The sequence below is a fragment of the Saccopteryx leptura genome, chromosome 2 (assembly GCF_036850995.1).
Source record: "Saccopteryx leptura isolate mSacLep1 chromosome 2, mSacLep1_pri_phased_curated, whole genome shotgun sequence".
Classification (NCBI taxonomy): domain Eukaryota; kingdom Metazoa; phylum Chordata; class Mammalia; order Chiroptera; family Emballonuridae; genus Saccopteryx; species Saccopteryx leptura.
Window position 1 is genome coordinate 11,007,095 of NC_089504.1, and position 19,170 is coordinate 11,026,264.

Genomic DNA, 19,170 nt, shown 5'->3' on the forward strand with positions numbered 1-19,170 from the left:
TTAGACTCTTTTTTTTCTTAGACTCTTAAAGGCATCAAACAGATACTATATTTTAGCTTCGAAGTGAGCTAGCTGATTATTATAGACTTTTAAACACCTTGTTTAGTAGGCAGTTGGTATAGTGGATCAGGCGCTGGGGTGGGCATGGGAGTGGGGGTTCTGGCTGTTCTGGCTTCTCATCCTAGAGCCATAGAGTGTAGTCTTGACCTTGTTGCTAGCTCATGTGCTCCCTGCTTGGGTCCTTCCTTCTTGAGACTGCTTCTGAAATTCTTTTCTGCTCTTTCATTTTTCACTTATAAATGGAAGGTTCTTTCTGAAATAACAATTTGATAATCAAGGGACATGGGAAATACTAGACTTGATTATTCTGTTTACCTAGAGCACTTCTGATGGGTAGCTCTGTCTTGCATAGTCTAAAATTATGACTCTGATTGGTTGTTGGGTTTTTTTATTTCAGCTTTAATGACTATGAGTGCTAGGCAAATTCAGTATGTGTTTGTTTCATTTTTCTTCTTGAAGAGCTAAAGGGTCACAGTGGAGAACTTTAAATCTAGCATGTTTATTGGTCATAGCAACTCTAATGGTAAATAATTGAATCAAATACAGGGAAAGTAATTTATAGACATGGAAAACCAGCCAGGTAAAGGGTCCAAAGGAACAAATGTGTGTACAATTAAACGGGGTAGGTTGGGGTGGAAAACCTATTGCCATTCATGTTCCTGAGAAGTAAAGCTTTATCCTGTAGCAGTGGGTTTGATAGGCCATCGTGGAGTTATTTCATTTGCTTCCCTGCATGATGAAATATTTTTCTCTTATACGCAATATGAGGTCATGTCTATGATTATACTTTTGTGGATTTATTCAAAGGGAAGGTGTTGTGACATTAGCTATTTTCCTGTTAGGCTATGGTAAGGTTGGTAATTTAAACAGCTTGAGTTTAGAAACTTCTCATTACTAACTTGGAAGGGAGCTTATCCGCTGATCATAGAAAGGTATGATGGGAAGGGTGCTGGTGATCTTTGGAGTAAGCCAACCTTGGCTCTGAGACATTGGGCATGTCCTTATTTCTTCGGATTGGTTTTCTTCTTCTACAGCTTTCTTTTAAAGGGAGTTTTGGGACTAAGATGAGAAAAGATATGTGGATTGTCTCACACAATTTACAGTTTTTCTTGGCTGACAGTAGATTCCCTCTTTTGTCCCCATCAAAGTCGTAAGCACTTAATGAAACAGTGGCAATATAAGAAAAGCTTCTTGTTTTCTGACGTCTCATATGGCTTGTGGTTAAGTTACAGGGATGTGAAGTAGACTCACTTTTTTTCTTATGCATGCTCTGATCACCAGGTATCAAGGTTACATTGGTGCAGCCCTAGTTTTAGGGGGCGTAGATGTTACTGGACCTCACCTCTACAGCATCTATCCTCATGGATCCACTGATAAGTTGCCTTATGTCACCATGGGTGAGTGTAATGTTTCCCTGATGCTTCAGAATCCTCTGATTTCCCAATGGTCTCTTAAAAAGCCAATCTCTTTTCTATTTTAGGAAATTGTGCAATAAAGTGGTTTAAAGTGCTCAAATATGTATTGAGTTCTTCCTACAGGTTGATCCCTGTTCTGTATGCTTGGAGTATAACAGTGAACACAAATTTGATAAAGTTGCTAGCGAGGAGTTTATATTCTAGTGGGGGTGGACAGACAAAAAACAGTTACTATCAATAGCATTTTCTAGTGGTCCTCTAAATACTGGGAGAAAAAGTATGTAGCTGATTTGTGCTACATTTATGCAATGTGTTACATTCGGGGGAAACTCGGTCAAGGGTATACGACAACTCAATGTATTAGTTCTTACATCTGTATGTGAATTTAGTGTATTTCTCTCAGAACAAAATGGTTAATAAAATGAATGCTGGTTAAGGGGACTTGGGAATGTTGGGATGGAAGGCAGACTGTAGTGTTAAATGGGAAGGTCGAGGCAGGTCTCATGAAATGGTGGGTTTGAGGGGAGAAGCCTTGTGGAAAAGCCGCGTGGAGGCCTTGCTGTGAGGACACGCCTGGTACACGCAGACTTTTTTTTTTAAAGTAGAGTGACTGGAGTTCCTCTACCACTTAATCTCTGAGGGATCATGGGGCATTTAATTCCTCTGAACTTCAATTTCCTCACCTGTGAAATGGTATCACTAATACCTCTGTACATACCAGGTTATAAATAACATACATAAATAACATTAGAAATACGAATATAATGCATCTGGTCCAGTGCTTGGCCTGTAAATAGTAGTTACTCTTTTTTTTTTTTTTTTTTAGTGTAGTTACTCTTTTTTTAGATCAGCTTTTACATTTGTATTTCAGCTCTTAAGTGCTAGATAAGAGTATATTTTAAGCCTGACAAGGTGGTGGCATAGTGGATAAAGGGTTGGACTGGGACGTGGAAGACCCAAGTTCAAAGCCCCGAGGTTGCCGTCTTGAGCGCGGGCTCATCCAACTTGAGAGCAGGCTTACTAGCTTGAGCCCCGGGTCGCTGGCTTGAAGCCCAAGTTGCTGGCTTGAGCAAGGGGTCACTAGCTCTGCTGTAGGCCCCCCGTCAAGGCACGTATGAGAAAGCAATCAGTGAACAACTAAGGTGTTGCAACAAAGAATTAATGCTTTTCATTTCTCTCTCTCCCTGTCTGTCCTTATCTGTCCCTCTCTCTGATTCTCTGTGAAAAAAAAGTATATTTAATAAAAAAGGGGTGATAAATTATATTAAAAGAAATTGGGATTTGTAAGTCCTAACTTTTTTGTTAAATTTCTGAGTCAAGTTGTATTGGTCCAGACGTTTGAACGGGCCCCGTTGCTGACGTTTCTTGCTGTTGTTTACCTGTTGTGTTCATCATCTTGGTACCTGGCTCTGCAGAGCTGGGAGCGCTGCCGCCTGAAGAGTTTGCAGATTGCCAGTTTGAGACTGCTATTCCAATGTGTTATACGCCTCTTACAAGGTTTTCACACAGCAGCTGGTTCCTGTTTGGGGTGTTTGTGGGGAGAAGGATTTACCTGCAGATAACATACAGATGAATCTTTGTTAATATTTTAAAATGAAGACTCAGTAATTTTAGTATTGTTTTGAATTACTTTATTCAAATATATTTATTATCCCAATAGCATCAAAGTACTGTTTCTCTCCAGCTGATGCAAATATAAAGGTGGGCTAGCCTTTTCTAGTACCTTCATTTCTTCTTTTTTTTTTTCCTTAACAATTTTCACCCTTTCAGAATAGAACAGTGTACAGTCCTGTCTACCCTTTACTCAGATTTGTCAGCTATTAGCGTTTTACCCAGTTCTCTCTCACACATCCTTGCTACTTCTTTGTGTGTGGGACCATCTGAGAGGAAGTAGCAGGTGCCGTATCCTCCACCTTCAAATCCTTCAGGATGTTTTCTTATATCCTCACCTTGATAAAATCTATTTCTGGAAATTTTAACATTAATACAAAGCAGTTTAGATGGAAAAATTGATTTTCTTTCCTTTTACTTTTGAACTATAGTGGTTTGTGTTAAGAGCATAATTCTTGAGTTTAGGAGAAGTTGTTGAAAATGAGTAGTCAGCCTGACCTGTGTGGTGCAGTGGATAAAGCGTCGACCTGGAGTGCTGAGGTCGCTGGTTCAAAACCCTGGGATTACCTGGTCAGGGCACATATGGGAGTTGATGCTTCCTGCTCCTCCCCTCCTCTCTCTCTCTCTCTCTCTCTCTCTCTCTCTCTCCTCCTTCTCTCCTCTCTAAAATGAATAAAGTCTTTAAAAAAAAATGAGTAGTCAAGCAGATTTGTGTGTGCTCACTTCACTCCTGTGGCCCCACTTTGTGCTCCGTCCTGCTGACAGAGATGCTGTGTCTGTCCACGTCTGCTGTGCTTCCAGGGCTAGGGTTCCACAGCTTGGAGCTCACGGCACACTTCTGCTCAGAGACCGTTACCCCACGCATTCTGGTTGCGTGGGCTATCAGGTTAAGAAGATCAAGAACATCAGTAACATTAGATTTTAATACATGAGTAAATCTTTACTTTGAGGTTTAGTTTGTTCATCTCTTCATTTGTCGACTATTTCTTGAGGGCTGTCCAGGTGAAGACATTAGGGCAGGCTCCATAGGTAGAGGTGAATGCTGATGCTGCCCTCACCATACTCACAGTGTAATGGGGAGACCACTGTCTGAACTGACGGGTAGTAAGTACAAAAGCCAGTGGAGGCCCTGAAAGGGTCACATTTAAATCGGAGGATTTCAGTAAAAGCTTCACTTCATTTGAGCTGAATCTTAAGGATAAGTTACTTTCATTCACTTGTCAGATGTTTCTTTAGCATCTACTACAGGGGTCCCCTAACTTTTTACACAGGGGGTCAGTTCACTGTCCCTCAGACCATTGGAGGGCCAGACTATAAAAAAAACTATGAACAAATCCCTATGCACACTGCACATATCTTATTTTAAAGTAAAAAAACAAAACAGGAACAAATACAATATTTAAAGTAAAGAACAAGTAAATTTAAATCAATAAACTGACCAATATTTCAATGGGAACTACGGGCCTGCTTTTGGCTAATGAGATGGTCAATGTCCAGTTCCATATTTGTCACTGCTAGATGTAACAAGTGATGTGACGTGCTTCTGGAGCCGTGAGGCGTGCATCCCACATCACTGGAAGTAGTACTGTATGTGAGCGATGCCATGCTTTGCATCTCTCACTGACCACCAATGAAAGAGGTACCCCTTCCGGAAGTGCGGCGGGGGCCGGATAAATGGCCTCGGGGCCACATGTGGCCCGTGGGCCGTAGTTTGGGGACCTCTGATCTACTATATGCTAGGCCCTGTGCAGGGTGCTGGGAATATAGTGGTCAGCACAGCACCTGGCCTCAGAGCTTACCACTTTATGTGGGAGACAGGAGTTAAACGGGGAAATACTCTTTCATCTAAAAGCCCTGTGCTAAATGCCGTGGAGGAAAAGAACAGTAACATGGGAGAAAAACAGCATGGAGTAGAAGGATAAAGTATGTTTGGGAAGTCCTTACTGGGCAAGTGACATCAAAGCATTTTCTCTTTCTTTTATTTTTTTTTAAGATTAAAAAAAAATCTTATTTTTTGAGAGAAAGAGAGAGATGAGAAGCATCATTGCATAGTTGTGTTGCTTTAGTTCCGTGTTTCTCAAACTTTTTGAAGTTGGGGCGCATTTAAAATCCTACAAATAATTGTAGGCGCACTATATACAAATTTCTGAGAAATATGTTATAATAAGTCAAATATTAAAAGAAAAAAATGTAAAGTCCAAGTATGCTTTTATGGCAATTAAATGAAATAAATACGACAATTAAATTTATTCTGACATTAAAAAACATCTTTGTTACATTTTTTGTTATGCTCTTTAGAATTTGTAAAAAAGGGGTAAAAAATTTAAAAAATGCCAAAAAAGTTATCTATATCTATCTATCTTATCTATCTATCTATCTATATACACACACACACACACACACATTCTTAGTAAGATTTAGTAAATTTGGCAGGTCCTGGCACAAATGTGTTGTTTTTTTATTCTTTGTGTTTATGAGAAACATGAGCCTGATGTGTCCTAGTGATTTCTTCAATGTTTGGGCATATATTTGAAAGGCAAACTCTCATTTCCTCATCAATACATTGAAGAATTCTTCTCTTTTTACTCTTAATTGTGTTGAGTGCAGAAAACCTCCACCATACATATCATCTTAACTTGACACCAAACAAAGGATAGAAGAAACTTGCCTCCAGTCTTTACAGGGAACATGGGGGGTAGTGTAAACAATCCAGCACCACAGCTTAACAGCCTTTTGCAACCTAGTCAGGCAAGTGAGGTGGGGGGTTGGGCAGACTGTCAGCTTACAGCCAATTCCCCATACCTCTGTCCCCCAAAAATCTAAACTCCAAAAATCCTGTTGGTTTTTTGGTCCCCAAGAGTCACATATTTCTCTGGAATACCATAGGACGCACCTGGAAATCTTATAGGGTGCACCCTTTGAGAACAACCACTGCTTTAGTTCATTGAGTGCTTTTCATAAGTGTGTTGACTAGAGGGATGGGGTTGGGGGAAACTCCAGCTGAGCCAGTGACCCCTTGCTTAGGCCAGTGACGCAGGGATCATATTGATGATCCCATGCTCAATCTAGTGACCCTGTGCTCAGACTGATGAGCCTGTGTTCAAGTTGGTGACCTTGGGATTTTGAACGAGGGACCGCAGTGTACCAGGTTGTTGCTCTATCCACGGTGTCACCACCAGTCAGGCAGACATTTTCTAATTGAAGTAATTTACCAGCATGACAAAATATTCAACTGAGAAAAATATTACATGAAAAATAAGTCTATTTCATGTCCTCCTTCTAGAGTAAGCATTGTTGAGTTTTTTGTATTTTTTTCTCCGAAAATGCTTTATGATGCACCTTCATATATTTCTCATCTATCATCTTGTCTCTCTACCCCTATTAAAAATACACAAATGAGGTCATGCTATACATTTGAAGTAGTTTTTGTATTATTAGCCCACGTAACAATATCATTGTCTAGTATAGCAGCTCCATAGAATTTCACTGTGTGGTGGTACTGTGATTTACTGACCCGTTCTTCTATGGCTATTTTGTTTCTCAGGTTTTTTCAATAACTGTGTCTTGGTATATGTGTGTAAGCACATACTTCAGATAAATTCTGAGTAGTGGCCTTTCTGGATTGCAGGCACTGAGTTCATTGGATGATTTAAGAGAAAAAGATTTTTGAAAGGATAGCAGGTGACTCACAGAATAGCCGGTAGGGCAGGAACTGCTTTTGGGGCCAAGAAGATGCTGCAGAAGGGCTGGCACGGGCGAGTGGAGAGTGCTTCAGACTGCTTCGGGCACAGCCGGCGCCAGTTCTGGCCGCTGCGCACTGTGCTGCCCTGCTGCCCTGGGAACCCAGAGCGCGCCTTGTGTGGGGGGGTGCTTCTGTCGCTGCAACTCAGGTACCGACTCATGCAGTGGTGGGGTTCCCTGGGCGTAGCAAGGAAGTACAGCTTCTGGACAGCCCAGAGAAATGACAGATGGCCCTATAATGTGTTTTAACGTTCAAGCAATTGCCAAATTGCCCTCCCAAATTATTGCAGTCATTTTTCCTCCTACCAAGAGAACATGAGAACGCCTTTCTCTGACAGCTTTACCAGGACAGGGTATGCATGCAGACTGATAAATGGCAGGTGGGTAGAAGGGCCACAGCTGAGACCTGGGTGATGAGGAGGGATTCACCAGGAATTTGCTTCCCCACATGCTGCCCCCAAGAGAGAGACTTTTCAGGCCCTGAGGTACACAGACCGGTGTGGCCAAGGACAGAAAGGCCAGAGTTTGCTGGATGGGTGAGGCTGGTGCATGGGGTGGGAGGGGCATTCCATGGGGGGGACGTGGCTGAGACCAGGATGTTCACGGGGTGGAGCAAAGGCGTGGCCGGAGAACGTCCCGGTGATGCAAGCTGAAGGTGTCTGTCTAATGCAGCGGTTCTCAACCTGTGGGTCGCGACCCCGGCGGGGGTTGAACGACCAAAACACAGGGGTCGCCTAAAGCCATCGGAAATACATATTTTATTTAAAAATGTATGGTCTAATGTTTTCAAACCAGGAGTGAACCAGGAAAGAACAGTCTGACAGCAGTAGGGAGGAGGATTGGCATGGGAGCATCTAGAAGCAGGGAGGGAGATTGTAGCTGGCCAGAAATGTCGAGGACATGGACAGGTCCAGTGGCAGTCAGGATGGCCACTGACATTACAGACGTCACTCAGAAACCAGCCAACCGTGAGGCTTGGTTCCGGGTCCCTGTCATCTGTCCTCAACTCTGCTCCTTAGTGCTGGTCCCTGCCTGACTCTTGACCAGGGTTGGAGTAACTCTCTCAGCTGGGGCGCATCCATGCCAGATGGGCTCTAGATCCTTTGTCCCACTCCTCCCCTTGTAGGACAGGAGCTCCGGCCTCCCTGACCGGGCTTCCCCACCCCCTGCTGCCCTCCTCAGAGGCCTGCCCCCACTGCCCCTTCTCACCCAGGGCCAGCCCAGAAGCCATTCCCACGGGTGCTTAGGCTCACTGAGGACGTTTCTCCCAGGGCATTTGGTGTGAAGTCGGATTCCAGCCTTGACCATGCTCCACTTGGCCCAGCCCGTGTGCCTCCTGCCTTTGTGAAAGTTGGCGATCTCGGAGAGAAGGATCTGTGTCTTTGTCCCAGTCTCACCAGAGTCCTGTGTAACTTTATGAATATTTGATGCTGAATTTATTTTCTCAATCTCTAACCTGCTTGTGCCAAAAGAATGTCTGAGACTTAGCATTAGGAACCTTAGCTGCTGTTTGTGAACGGACAGTTTATAGCAGCCCTGAACAGAGTTGGTTTAGATTGTGTTCCATTCGTGTGGCCCCAGATTAGCACAAAGCACTGCATTTTTTGTTTTGTTTTGTTTTTAAAGGTTAGTATTAGTTTAAATTTCAAGCACATTGTAGTGTCTCTGTGCCAGAGGATGCTAGTGCAGTTATATTATTTTCAGTTAAAATTCTGTGGAGGGGATGCTATCATTGCCATTCTATTGATGAGGAGCCTGGGACTTAAACAAGAGATTTAGTAGCCCGCCTCTTATTGCTTGCCCACAGTAGCAAAGCTGGGATTTGAACCCTTGTTTCTATTCTAGCTCAAGCAAGCCCCAGTACAACACAGCTGCTGATTTGGTTGTCTTACAGATGTTACTTCATTAAGCGATTAAGCCATGCTTCTAAATTCTGAAAATACTCATGCAAGTTCCAGCTTTTCCATCCTGCACGTTAAAGACGGTGTTTCCTGAAACAACTTCATAGTAGCCAAAGGAAATTCAAAAAAATTATACACAATTCTACCACCCGAGACAATATGACTTTTGTTATTTTTTTTGTAATACAAATTCATTGGAAGAGGAACCCTTGACCAGAGAACGTGAAAGAAAATCAAATTTTGTACTTCCTGGCACTGCCTTTGTCATTTAGTTTCTTCTAGCCACGGTCACTTGTGAGCTCGGTTGCACACACCTGTGCCCGTGGTGGTAGCTGAGCAGGGCTGCCTTTCTTGCCAAGGGAGGCATTCTTCTGTTGGTGTTCTTTTTCTCTCTCTTTTTTTCCCCTGAGGGGCAGGGGAGCTAGATTTTAAGAGAGACCCCCCAGAATTGCCAAAATTTGCTGGATTTTAATTCATGTTACTGACTTTTAAGTGAGCTACAAACCAAATCTCAAACTAGACATGAACTAGAGCAGTGGTCCCCAATCTCTGGGCTGCGGACCGTACCGGTCCGTGGACCATTTGGTACCGGTCCGCAGAGAAAGAATAAATAACTTACATTATTTCCGTTTTATTTATATTTAAGTCTCAACGATGTTTTATTTTTCAAAAATGACCAGATTCCCTCTGTTACATCCGTCTAAGACTGACTCTTGATGCTTGTCTCGGTCATGTGATACGTTTATCCGTCCCACCCTAAAGGCCGGTTCGTGAAAATATTTTCTGACATTAAACTGGTCCGTGGCCCAAAAAAGGTTGGGGACCACTGAACTAGAGGACCCTCCTAAATGAAAGGTTCCCAGGGACCATTAACATTGATTGTGGGTTGAGACCTGTCATAAATGCAGGTAAATGAGGAAACAAATATTTCATGCAAACTCCCAGGCTTTAAATTATAAGTTTTTTATTATAAGAAACATAAACAAAACTTTGAAATTAATCTTTATTTTATCTGAGTGATTTGACAGTAAGAGCTGGAAGCTACAAATTACCTGTAAGACAAGAGTGTCCAAATTTTGTTTACCCATGGGCCCATATTGGCGACTGGCCAGGTGCCTGAAGGCTACTCTTAATTTACATCAACTAGAAGACACCTGCCGTGTACGTCTTGAACATGCTGGCACAGCTCCTTGAGCACAGAGGCCAGGGGCTTCCTCTCTGAGGACTCTCCTTCCTAGGGTTCACCAGGGAGGACATATCAAACTCCTAATGGGGTGGCCCTGGGACAGCTTCTGTCTCAGCCTTTTTTATGAAGATGCTGTTGACCATGAGAGCATCTGCTGCACCAGCAAGTGCTCTGAGGTGCTTTACTCATTTCATCTCTGCAAGACTGGGAGTGGGTGCCATTATCCCCATCATGCAGATGAGGAAACAGGCGCAGGAACGTGTGCTAAGGTCACACAGCTAGGAGGTGCATGATGTGGGGTGGGACCCCGGTCTCTGTGACTTCCTCCTTGGTTATGGTATGGCTGGGTGCAGTGTGTGACATTGTGGTTCAGACCAAACGTGATTTAGTTTATTCTAAAAAAAACAGGGCCACCTTTGGTTTTATTTAATTATTTGTTTTTTAAGAGAATAATTTGCAAGAGACTGCAGGTGATCGATCAGTGTGATTGTTGAAAGCTGGACAACATTCTTTGACTTTTCTTTCTACTAAGGGAAACGGGTTATGGTTTATTATTTATAGACAAAATGTAGGTTCTTTTAATTCTCAGATTAATTAGTTTATTCTTTTAACTTGCCAGTTTCCCTTTATTAGGCAAACTGAAGTAGTGTCAAGAGAAGCTTGGGGACCAGCTTTTGCTGTTAGTTTGGCAGTGTTCCTTGTAGCAGCATTGGCAAGATATATACAGTTTTTGTTTTTGCCCACTTATTCACATAGAGAATGAATATGAATAAATTTCCAGCATGACATTCTTGGAAATGAGGCCCTTGGACAATTTAGGAATTCTAACTTAAGGAATAAACATTGCTATGCACCATTAGGGATGACTTGGGGTCACTGTCACGGCCTTACGGGTGAAATTCGATCTCCACATAAACTGGTTATACAATTTCCTAATTACTGGGATATACCACTCAAGTCCCAATTTACTGAGCCCCGTAGCAATTAAAGGGATTCGGGACAGAGTAGTAAACATACCTATGTCTCACCTTGTAGGCAAAAAAGAGGCTTAGAATCAAGCTGGAACATTAGAACATTGGCAGAGAATTCAGGCCTGCTCTTTCCTCTGGAATTTTATGCTGAAATATAACCTTTGTGGAGACATTTTGGAATCTTCATGTGACTTGATTTGAGAATTTTCTTGCTCTGGATAAAATTAGTACACTCACTATAAGATAGCAAATATTTTTCCCACATTTATTTTCCACTCTTGGATCAGACTGAACTGTGCAGCAGTGTGTTTAGTTCATAGGTCTGCGTTGGCCTTCTCAGAGAGCATGGGGACTTCACGGCTCTAGTGTTGCTGCCGATGCTTTTTCCTGACTTACAGGCCGTGTGACTGCAGGGGGTTCTGTAAGCACGGGTCTGCATCAGCACTGAAGTGAACCTCGGCCCCTGCTCCCTGTTGGTCAGGCTGTGCAGTGGAGGGAGCCCCATTTTGGTGGGAGCTTGTCCAGTCAGTGATCACCCAGGGGGGGTTTGGGTACCACCTGTGGTATAACCTGCAATCCTAGAAAAGGAGCTGGAAGCCCTGGCCCCAGCCTAGCCCTACTTGGGCTTGTCCCCTCACCTCTCTGAACCTCACACTCCTCATTGCTCAAAACAAGCTGATTGTTTTTGACTTGGGAGGATGCTGTTGGGATGCTATAGTGGCATTTTTGCATAAACACCCACTGTAAACACCAGGGGCTTCTTCCATGCACGTGGTGCTCTTTACATTGTTTTTTTGAGATAGTGTGGGGGCAGTGAAAAGAGCTGATCTTTGGAGGCTAACTGGGTTCAAATCTGTGTTCACCATTAGCTTTTGTATGTGAGCATTGATGTCTTTTTCTGTAACATGGTGGTTAGAGGAACTGTCCCCGAAAATGTGTGAGGATTAAGTGAGATACCATACGTAAAAATCTTTGTATCTAGCACAGCATAGATGTTTGGTGCATGGTGTTTTGATAATTTAGTGTTGACACATTCTCTGTGTACAGTTCTGTATACTTAGATTTCTCTGGCAGTTTTTCTTCTTTGATTAGTATAAGATGCATTTTAAAAGATTTAAAATGTGCAATGAATGATTTTATATTTTAAAATTTATGCCAGGAATTAACAGGGAGCCAAAAGCCCATGAAAGTTACTTACGCATCATGATTCCTGGTTGCTGCAAAGGTGGTACTGAGCCAATAGATGGTGCCGTTTTGTTAGGACATGAGAAGATACTTCTAAAATTCATCATGGTACATACAGGGAGAGTAATATAGCCAGCCATTGCCAGCTCTTAATCTGTTCTGATTGGAGTGGACTTTGTTCTTAATTCTGCATAAAAAATGTAGGGAAAATGGTGAGGTATTGGATTAATATGTAGGGCACTGCTCTTCCTGTTTTTTCTGCTCTGACATTTTGCCATGAAGTCTTTTTTGACTTGAGTTCAGTCCTTAGTCGACAACCAAGTAAAAGCCCTTGCCAGGAGTATGTTTCGGAACAGATAAATGCAGTACTCGCAAGGTTAAGTTCTTTGTTTTAAAACCCTACTTGAGAGAGAAGGAGGTAGCTAATTCATCTTCACCTGCTCTTGTTTCAGACTTGGCCCTGCTATGGAAAGTGCCTTTCTGCTCTCATAACCTAAGGGTTGATGATCTTTAACTCTCTTGTTGGAGTATGCATTAGAAGACTTTTCGCTGTAGAGTTCTTAGAACCAGGGATTTGCTGTCAGCCGGATCTGCCATTACTGGCTGTGTGACCTTGGGTAGGTCCCTTCACCTCTCTGAACTTTATTTTCCCCTCATCTGTAAAATGGAGATACTAGTCCACAGATGAATTGAGAAAATATGAGTAACTGGGCTATACACATTTTTTCAGTAAGTAGGATTTCTTGTTGTTTGCATGCAGGCTCTTTGGACAAGGTAAACCTTCACTTACGATTAAGACTAGGTGTATTTTACACTACATGCATTAAACTCTGTGGTTATTTGACTTGAGTGTTCTGAGGGACGTGAAAACTTGGAAAAGACTTGCAAAGTGGAATAAGGTGCTGTTTGGGAAGTTATTTTGAAATGTGAACCAGAGCGAAGGGGACGCCTTTGGAAGCCCTGCCCACTCAGACTGCTGTGAGTGCCCGCAGCCAGCCAGAGGGAGTGCGTTTGTGCCTGCGCCTGGGGGTGCAGCGGGGTGGGTGCTGCTGTTCCCCGGGCCTGCTGCTGGCGTGCTTTAGGGTCATTCTCATCCTCCATCTTGTCCCCTGGACATAGGTGGGAGACACCTCTGTTTAAAGGAGAAACGTTTTCTGTCCTCATACCTTGTGGCATTTCATTAAAGTACATTAATAAAATAAAACCTTTCACATTTTAGGCCTGGATGCCCCGATTGTTAGTCTTGTCTTAAGAATGAGTGTTTATAATCTGTCAGGTCAATGTGATGTTGCACTTGCAATTATCAGAAAAATTCCTGTTCCCTTCAAGTGGTTTAAATTATTTACTTAGAGTAAAATTTAACTCCTTTTTGACTACATTATGTTTAAAAAATGAACTGCCCTTTCTGAGAAATTAATTTTGAGTGAAAATATTGGATGCTTTAAAAATCTATTTCTAAGCATATTAAGTGGAATTTTTTATTCATTGGGAATAAAAGACTCTGACATTGAGGTACATTTGCTGATGAAAAGGAAGCGTTCTTCCCCCTCACGAGGGGTTTAAATGTAATACTTGGTGCTTACTCAGGAGTGAAAGCATCAAATTAAACTGTTTATGCTGACAAGGGACAAATCTGGTTTCAGCAACCCATGCAAGATTGTCTGATTGCTTGGCCTGCCTAGTCTGGAAGCTTGTGGCCAAGTCTTATAATGAAATGCGTGCATACAATTAAAGCACTTCAAGTCGTTGTAGGAGTTTTTCTGAGCCTGAGAGGTGCTCCACTGCTCTCTAGTGGCGGAGCGTGGTCCCCTGGCACCAGCATTGCTTCCTATTCATAAATCAGCTCCTCACACGTGTTGGCAGTGCTGGCCTCCAGAGCAAGCTCAGACACCAGGAGACTCGGCCGTAGATGGGCTGTAGATGGGAACGGAGTGAAAAATGATTCCAATCCATGGGGTGTGGAAAGCACCAAATTTTACCCGGGACGAGGGGCCGTAGACTAACAATGAGCGAGTGTGAGTAAGCACTCTGTCAGGGAGAGCTGACACTGATGGATTAGGAAGTTCTGTGTGTCTCTTTTATCGCTGCATACATCTTACACGTTGGCAGGCCACAGTGCCAAACAGGTCTTTGGGTGTTGACAGCAGACCCCTCCTTAAGAGGAGGGGCAGCTTTTTTCCTGAAAAGATCTGGTTAAATTGATACAGGGAAAAGCAGTAGGAATCCATTTCCTCCTTATTCTCCGAACTTCATGACTTTGCAAGAAGAGATTTTAAAGAAATCTGTTTCAATTAAAGCTGCTGACCCTGGGACTTGTTGAGAGTGATTGTGTAAGATAGTTCAGTTCTTGGAGGACGGGGACCTCATCTTAGAGTAATTACAGTAGCTAGCTTTTCTTGAGCTTTTACTATGTGCCAGGCATTCTGCTTTGTACAGGCCGTCTTATTCAAGTCTCCCAACCACCTTGTGAGGAAGAGGCATTCTGTCTTTATCCCCTTTGTGTGGGGAGGGAACTAGGGGGTAGGACTGCCCAGTTTTAGGGCCAGCGTCCACATTGTGCTTGATGTGATGGTACTTCCTGGTGCTGGTCAGTCTGGCAGAGCTCGGAGGGCTGCAGTGATGTGCTGGGAAAGCAGTGACGAAGTGCCAGAGCGGTGCCACCTCCTTTGCATCTGTATGTCCCCAGAGCCTGCCACTGAGTGGCCACTGGCATGGTTCTGTTTGAGGAATGGGTTGGAAGTTGCCCTTCTGAAAAGTGTATGAGCTAAAGAGCCACAAGACGTAGATTTGACTCTTGGCTCCACTTTTTATTGATTTTATTGCCTTTAAACTAGCTGAGCCTCAGCTTCCTTATCTGTAAAATGGGGAGATACCTACAGCGTTTGAGCTGAGAGCCCTGGACCTAAACAGCCCTTAATTAATTTCCCTCATCTCTATCTGAGAGTTTGTGAGCACAGCCCTTAAGGCAAATTTCTACCTGCTGGCTTTCAGAAAGATCCTTGTTAAAGTTTGACTTAAAGTAGCAGGTTTTAGAAAACGATTTCAGTCTTTTGTTGTTTCTTCAGCATGTCTAAAAACATAGTTGTTGTTTAATTTAGTACATTAATGAACTCTATAAAAATAACGTTTCATGTTTTTAAAAATATCCTGCTGTCCTCAAATCATATTATTGCAGGTATTTTTAAATATATGGAACAAGTAAAACCAATATCTTGGAGAGTAACATTTTTGGGATACATTTCATATTTTGTCCTGAATTGGATTGTTCTCTCAGAAAAAGTTAGGTTTAAACTGACATGTTATTGCTGATAAACCACCTTCAGCAGTTTTAAGAAATGGAGACTAATTTAATTTTTTTGAATGGGGTTATTTTAAAATAAACACTCAGAACAGACACTTGAATGGTATTGTTAAATACAGTGGTGCCTCGTGATACGAGTTTAATTCATTCTGTAACCGAGCTCGTAAGTCAGTCAACTCATATATCAAACAAATTTCTCCCATTTAAAATAACTGAAATAGATTTAATCCATTCCAGCCCTGTGAAACATCCCCAAACCATCCTAAATTATGAAAAAAAGACATGTTTTTAATTAAGAAACACACATGTATACTTTACCAATGCATAACAAAATATATGAAGTAAAAGAAAAAAGTGTTATTTAGTACTGTATTCTTATCTTGGAGACAGATGAGTGTGGCTAACAGAGATGAATGGTGGAGGAGGAGGGAGGGAGGAAGGGATGCAGGCACTGTAGACACATAAACTAAAACTGCACTTTCTTAACACTAAATGTAAACTAAAACTGCATTTTCTTTACTTTAAACAAAACTAAAACCACTTTCTTTACTTAAAATTAAACCACAAAAAATTGTGGAAAATGCACTTTCTTAACTTTATTTATTTATTTATTTTTATATTTTTCTGAAGCTGGAAACGGGGAGAGATAGTCAGACTCCCGCATGCGCCCAACCAGGATCCACCCGGCACGCCCACCAGGGGGCGACACTCTGCCCACCAGGGGGTGATGCTCTGCCCCTCCGGGGCATCGCTTCATTGCGACCAGAGCCACTCTAGTGCCTGGGGCAGTGGCCAAGGAGCCATCCCCAGCGCCCAGGCCATCTTTGCTCCAATGTAGCCTTGGCTGCGGGAGGGGAAGAGAGAGACAGAGAGGAAGGAGAGGGGGAGGAGTGGAGAAGCAGATGGGCGCTTCTCCGGTGTGCCCTGGCCGGGAATCAGACCCGGGACCTCCGCACACCAGGCTGACGCTCTACCACTGAGCCAGCCGTCCAGGGCCCTTAACTTTAAACTTAACCTGAGCTTAACATTAGGTATTTTTCATTTAATCATCACCTGTTTTTTGCCTTTTTGGCTGCACTTTCAGCACTTTCACTTGCAGGACTTTTGAATAAAAATCTATCCAAAGAGGTTTGCTTTTGCCTGCCTTTTAAAATGGTATGGAAATATGACACGTATCATTAAAAAGTGCTGAAGCAGGACCAGTTGAAACTTTTTCTGGGTGTTTCTTTTCAATGAAACTTGAAAACTTCTCCCACACACATTGCCAGCATGTCTTTCATTTCACTTGTAGAAATCACTTCCTCCGACTCTACCTCCTCCTCACTTCTAATCTCTTGCAGAAGCTCCGTATGTTGCATCGTCTGTAGCTCCTTCAACTCCTCAGTTGAGTTCCTCCTCATGTTCCTCGATGAGCTCCTTTACGTCACCCTCATCTACCTCCAGACCCACTGACTTTCCGAGGGACACAATCTCCTCCAACGCTTCTACCTCGGTCTCAGTCTCTGGTTCGAATCCTTGGAAGTCCCTGTCTGCAACAACATCAGGCCATAACATTTTCCATGCCGAGTTCAAGGTTCTTCTTGTAACCTCTTGCCATGCCAAGTCAATAATGTGTAAACATATCACGATGTTGTAGTGATCTTTCCAAAACTCTCGAAGGGTTAGATTTGTATTCTCAGTCACCTCAAAGCAGCGGTGGAACAAATGCTTTGTGTAAAGCTTTTTAAAGTTGGAAATGACCTGCTGATCCATAGGTTGCAAGACTGAAGTCGTGTTGTGTGGGAGGTAGAGGACTTTCACGAATTTGAGCTCATCAAGAATGTCATCTTCAAGACCAGGTGGGTGGGCTAGAGCATTTTCAAGGATTAGTAATGCTTTCATCGGGAGTTTATTTTTTTGATATTTCTTCACTACAGGACCAAAGACAAGATTTACCCATTCAATAAAAAATTGCTGCGTAACCCATGCCCTAGCATTGGCGCGCCACATAACCCTCAGTTTTTCTTTAAGAATCTTGTAAGTTGTAAAGGCTCGAGGATTTTCGGAATGATACACTAGCAGTGGCTTTACTTTACAGTCCCGCTAGCATTTGCACACAATGCAAGGGTCAGACTGTCCTTCATGGGTTTATGGCCTGGCAGCTTCTTCTCCTCTGTAGTGATGAAAGTCCTTCAGGGCATTTTTTTCCAAGACAATCCTGTTCCGTCACAGTTGAACACTTGTTGGGGGATGTAGCCTTCCTTTGCGATAAGCGCAGCAAAACATGCAATGTACTCCTCAGCTGCCTTAACGTCAGCACTCGCAGCTTCACCACGCCTCACCACCGAGTGGATGCCAGATCTTTTCTTGAAATTTTCAAACCAGCCGTGACTTGCCTTAAACGTATCTTCTGCCTCTTTTGAGGTTGATGGTTCTTTCTTCTTCAAGTCGCTGTAAATAATACGTGCCTTTCACATATTATAGTCTCTGTCACTGTATCTCCTGCCAGCTCTTTCTCTTTCACCCACACCAGCAGAAACTTCTCCATTTCTTCATGGATATTTGTTCTTAATTGGGACAGAATTGTAGTTCCTTTTGCTGGATTTGCGCTTTTGATGGCATTTTTTTGTTTAAGGATGATACAAATTGTAGATATATTGTGGTTGTACAGCCTTGCCAGTTCAATCACTCGTACACCACGCTCATGTTTTTCTATTATTTCTTGCTTTACTACTATCGACATCATTCTTTTTTTCTTCTCACCACTGTTCTTTACACTCACTTTCTTCGGCCCCATGATAGTACACAAAAAAAGTTAGTAAAAAATGCAAAAATGATGCAAGAATGAGTACAGCGCACAAGATTTGACTTGATTCTGCGGGTAACACGTGAGAAAGAATGAGATGCTGGTGTTGTGCTGCCAATACTGGACCCGTGCGCCATCGCACCAACTAGCGGCAGCTTTCCGAATCACAACTCATATCTGGGATTTTTGCTCGGATCTCAAACAAAAATATGGACCAAGTCACAGCTAGTATCTTAAAAAAGTTCATATGTTGATCTGCTCGTATCTCAAGGTACCACTGCAGTGAATGGCATCTGTTTAATCTTATAGAACATTTAACTAAAATCCCAGTCTCATTTGAATTTCCAAGCAAAACAACGCAAATTAATTATATCCAGATGTGTGGTGATCATTCTGCTGAAATCTGAAGAAAAGCAAGTTAGATAGCATGTGGTTTTGGGGTGGGGAGCTAAGAAAGCTGCATTCATGCTTCCTTGCTAAACTTGATTTTAAGCTTTTGGCTTTGGTATTTAAGAGGCAGCATGGTGGGATAAAGGGAATGCGAGATAACTTTGCATTCAGGTGATCCAGGTAGGAATCCCAAATTTCCTAATCACTGGCTGTATGTTCTGGGCAAATTTCTTCCCTCGGAGATACGGTCTCCCCTTTTTGTAAAAAAGGGGACTGCTGCTACCTGCCATGTCAGAAGAGCATACAAAACTGATGTAACTGCTTTGAAATGTCTTCACCATCAAGTGTACTGTGTTCATTGTGGCCCTTGTAGTAATTTGTTGGCCACCAACTAGACTTCTGGCTAAGATCTGGCTTGGCCCTGATATGCTCAAAGGACTTTATTATTAGTATGATTTTTACCTCTTAAGACCGTCCTGCGGAAGGACGCTGGTAGAGAGACATGGTATATTTATTTTTTGTGATGATTGATTACTGTCGTTACTTGGACTATTGACTCATGCATGGATTGACCTTCAGCACCCCGTATACAGATTTCAGGAGGAAGCCACGTGCGGCTGCTGC

At 42.7% G+C, this 19,170-nt stretch overlaps 1 protein-coding gene across 1 annotated transcript in view; it reads left to right on the forward strand.

Moving 5' to 3' along the window:
- Positions 1-19,170, forward strand: part of PSMB7 (proteasome 20S subunit beta 7) — a 62,580-nt gene that overhangs the window by 5,887 nt on the left and 37,523 nt on the right. Inside the window, exon 5 of the mRNA XM_066367192.1 lies at positions 1,342-1,457. Coding sequence (XP_066223289.1) covers positions 1,342-1,457 — 116 coding nt within the window. The remainder of the gene's footprint in view (positions 1-1,341; positions 1,458-19,170) is intronic.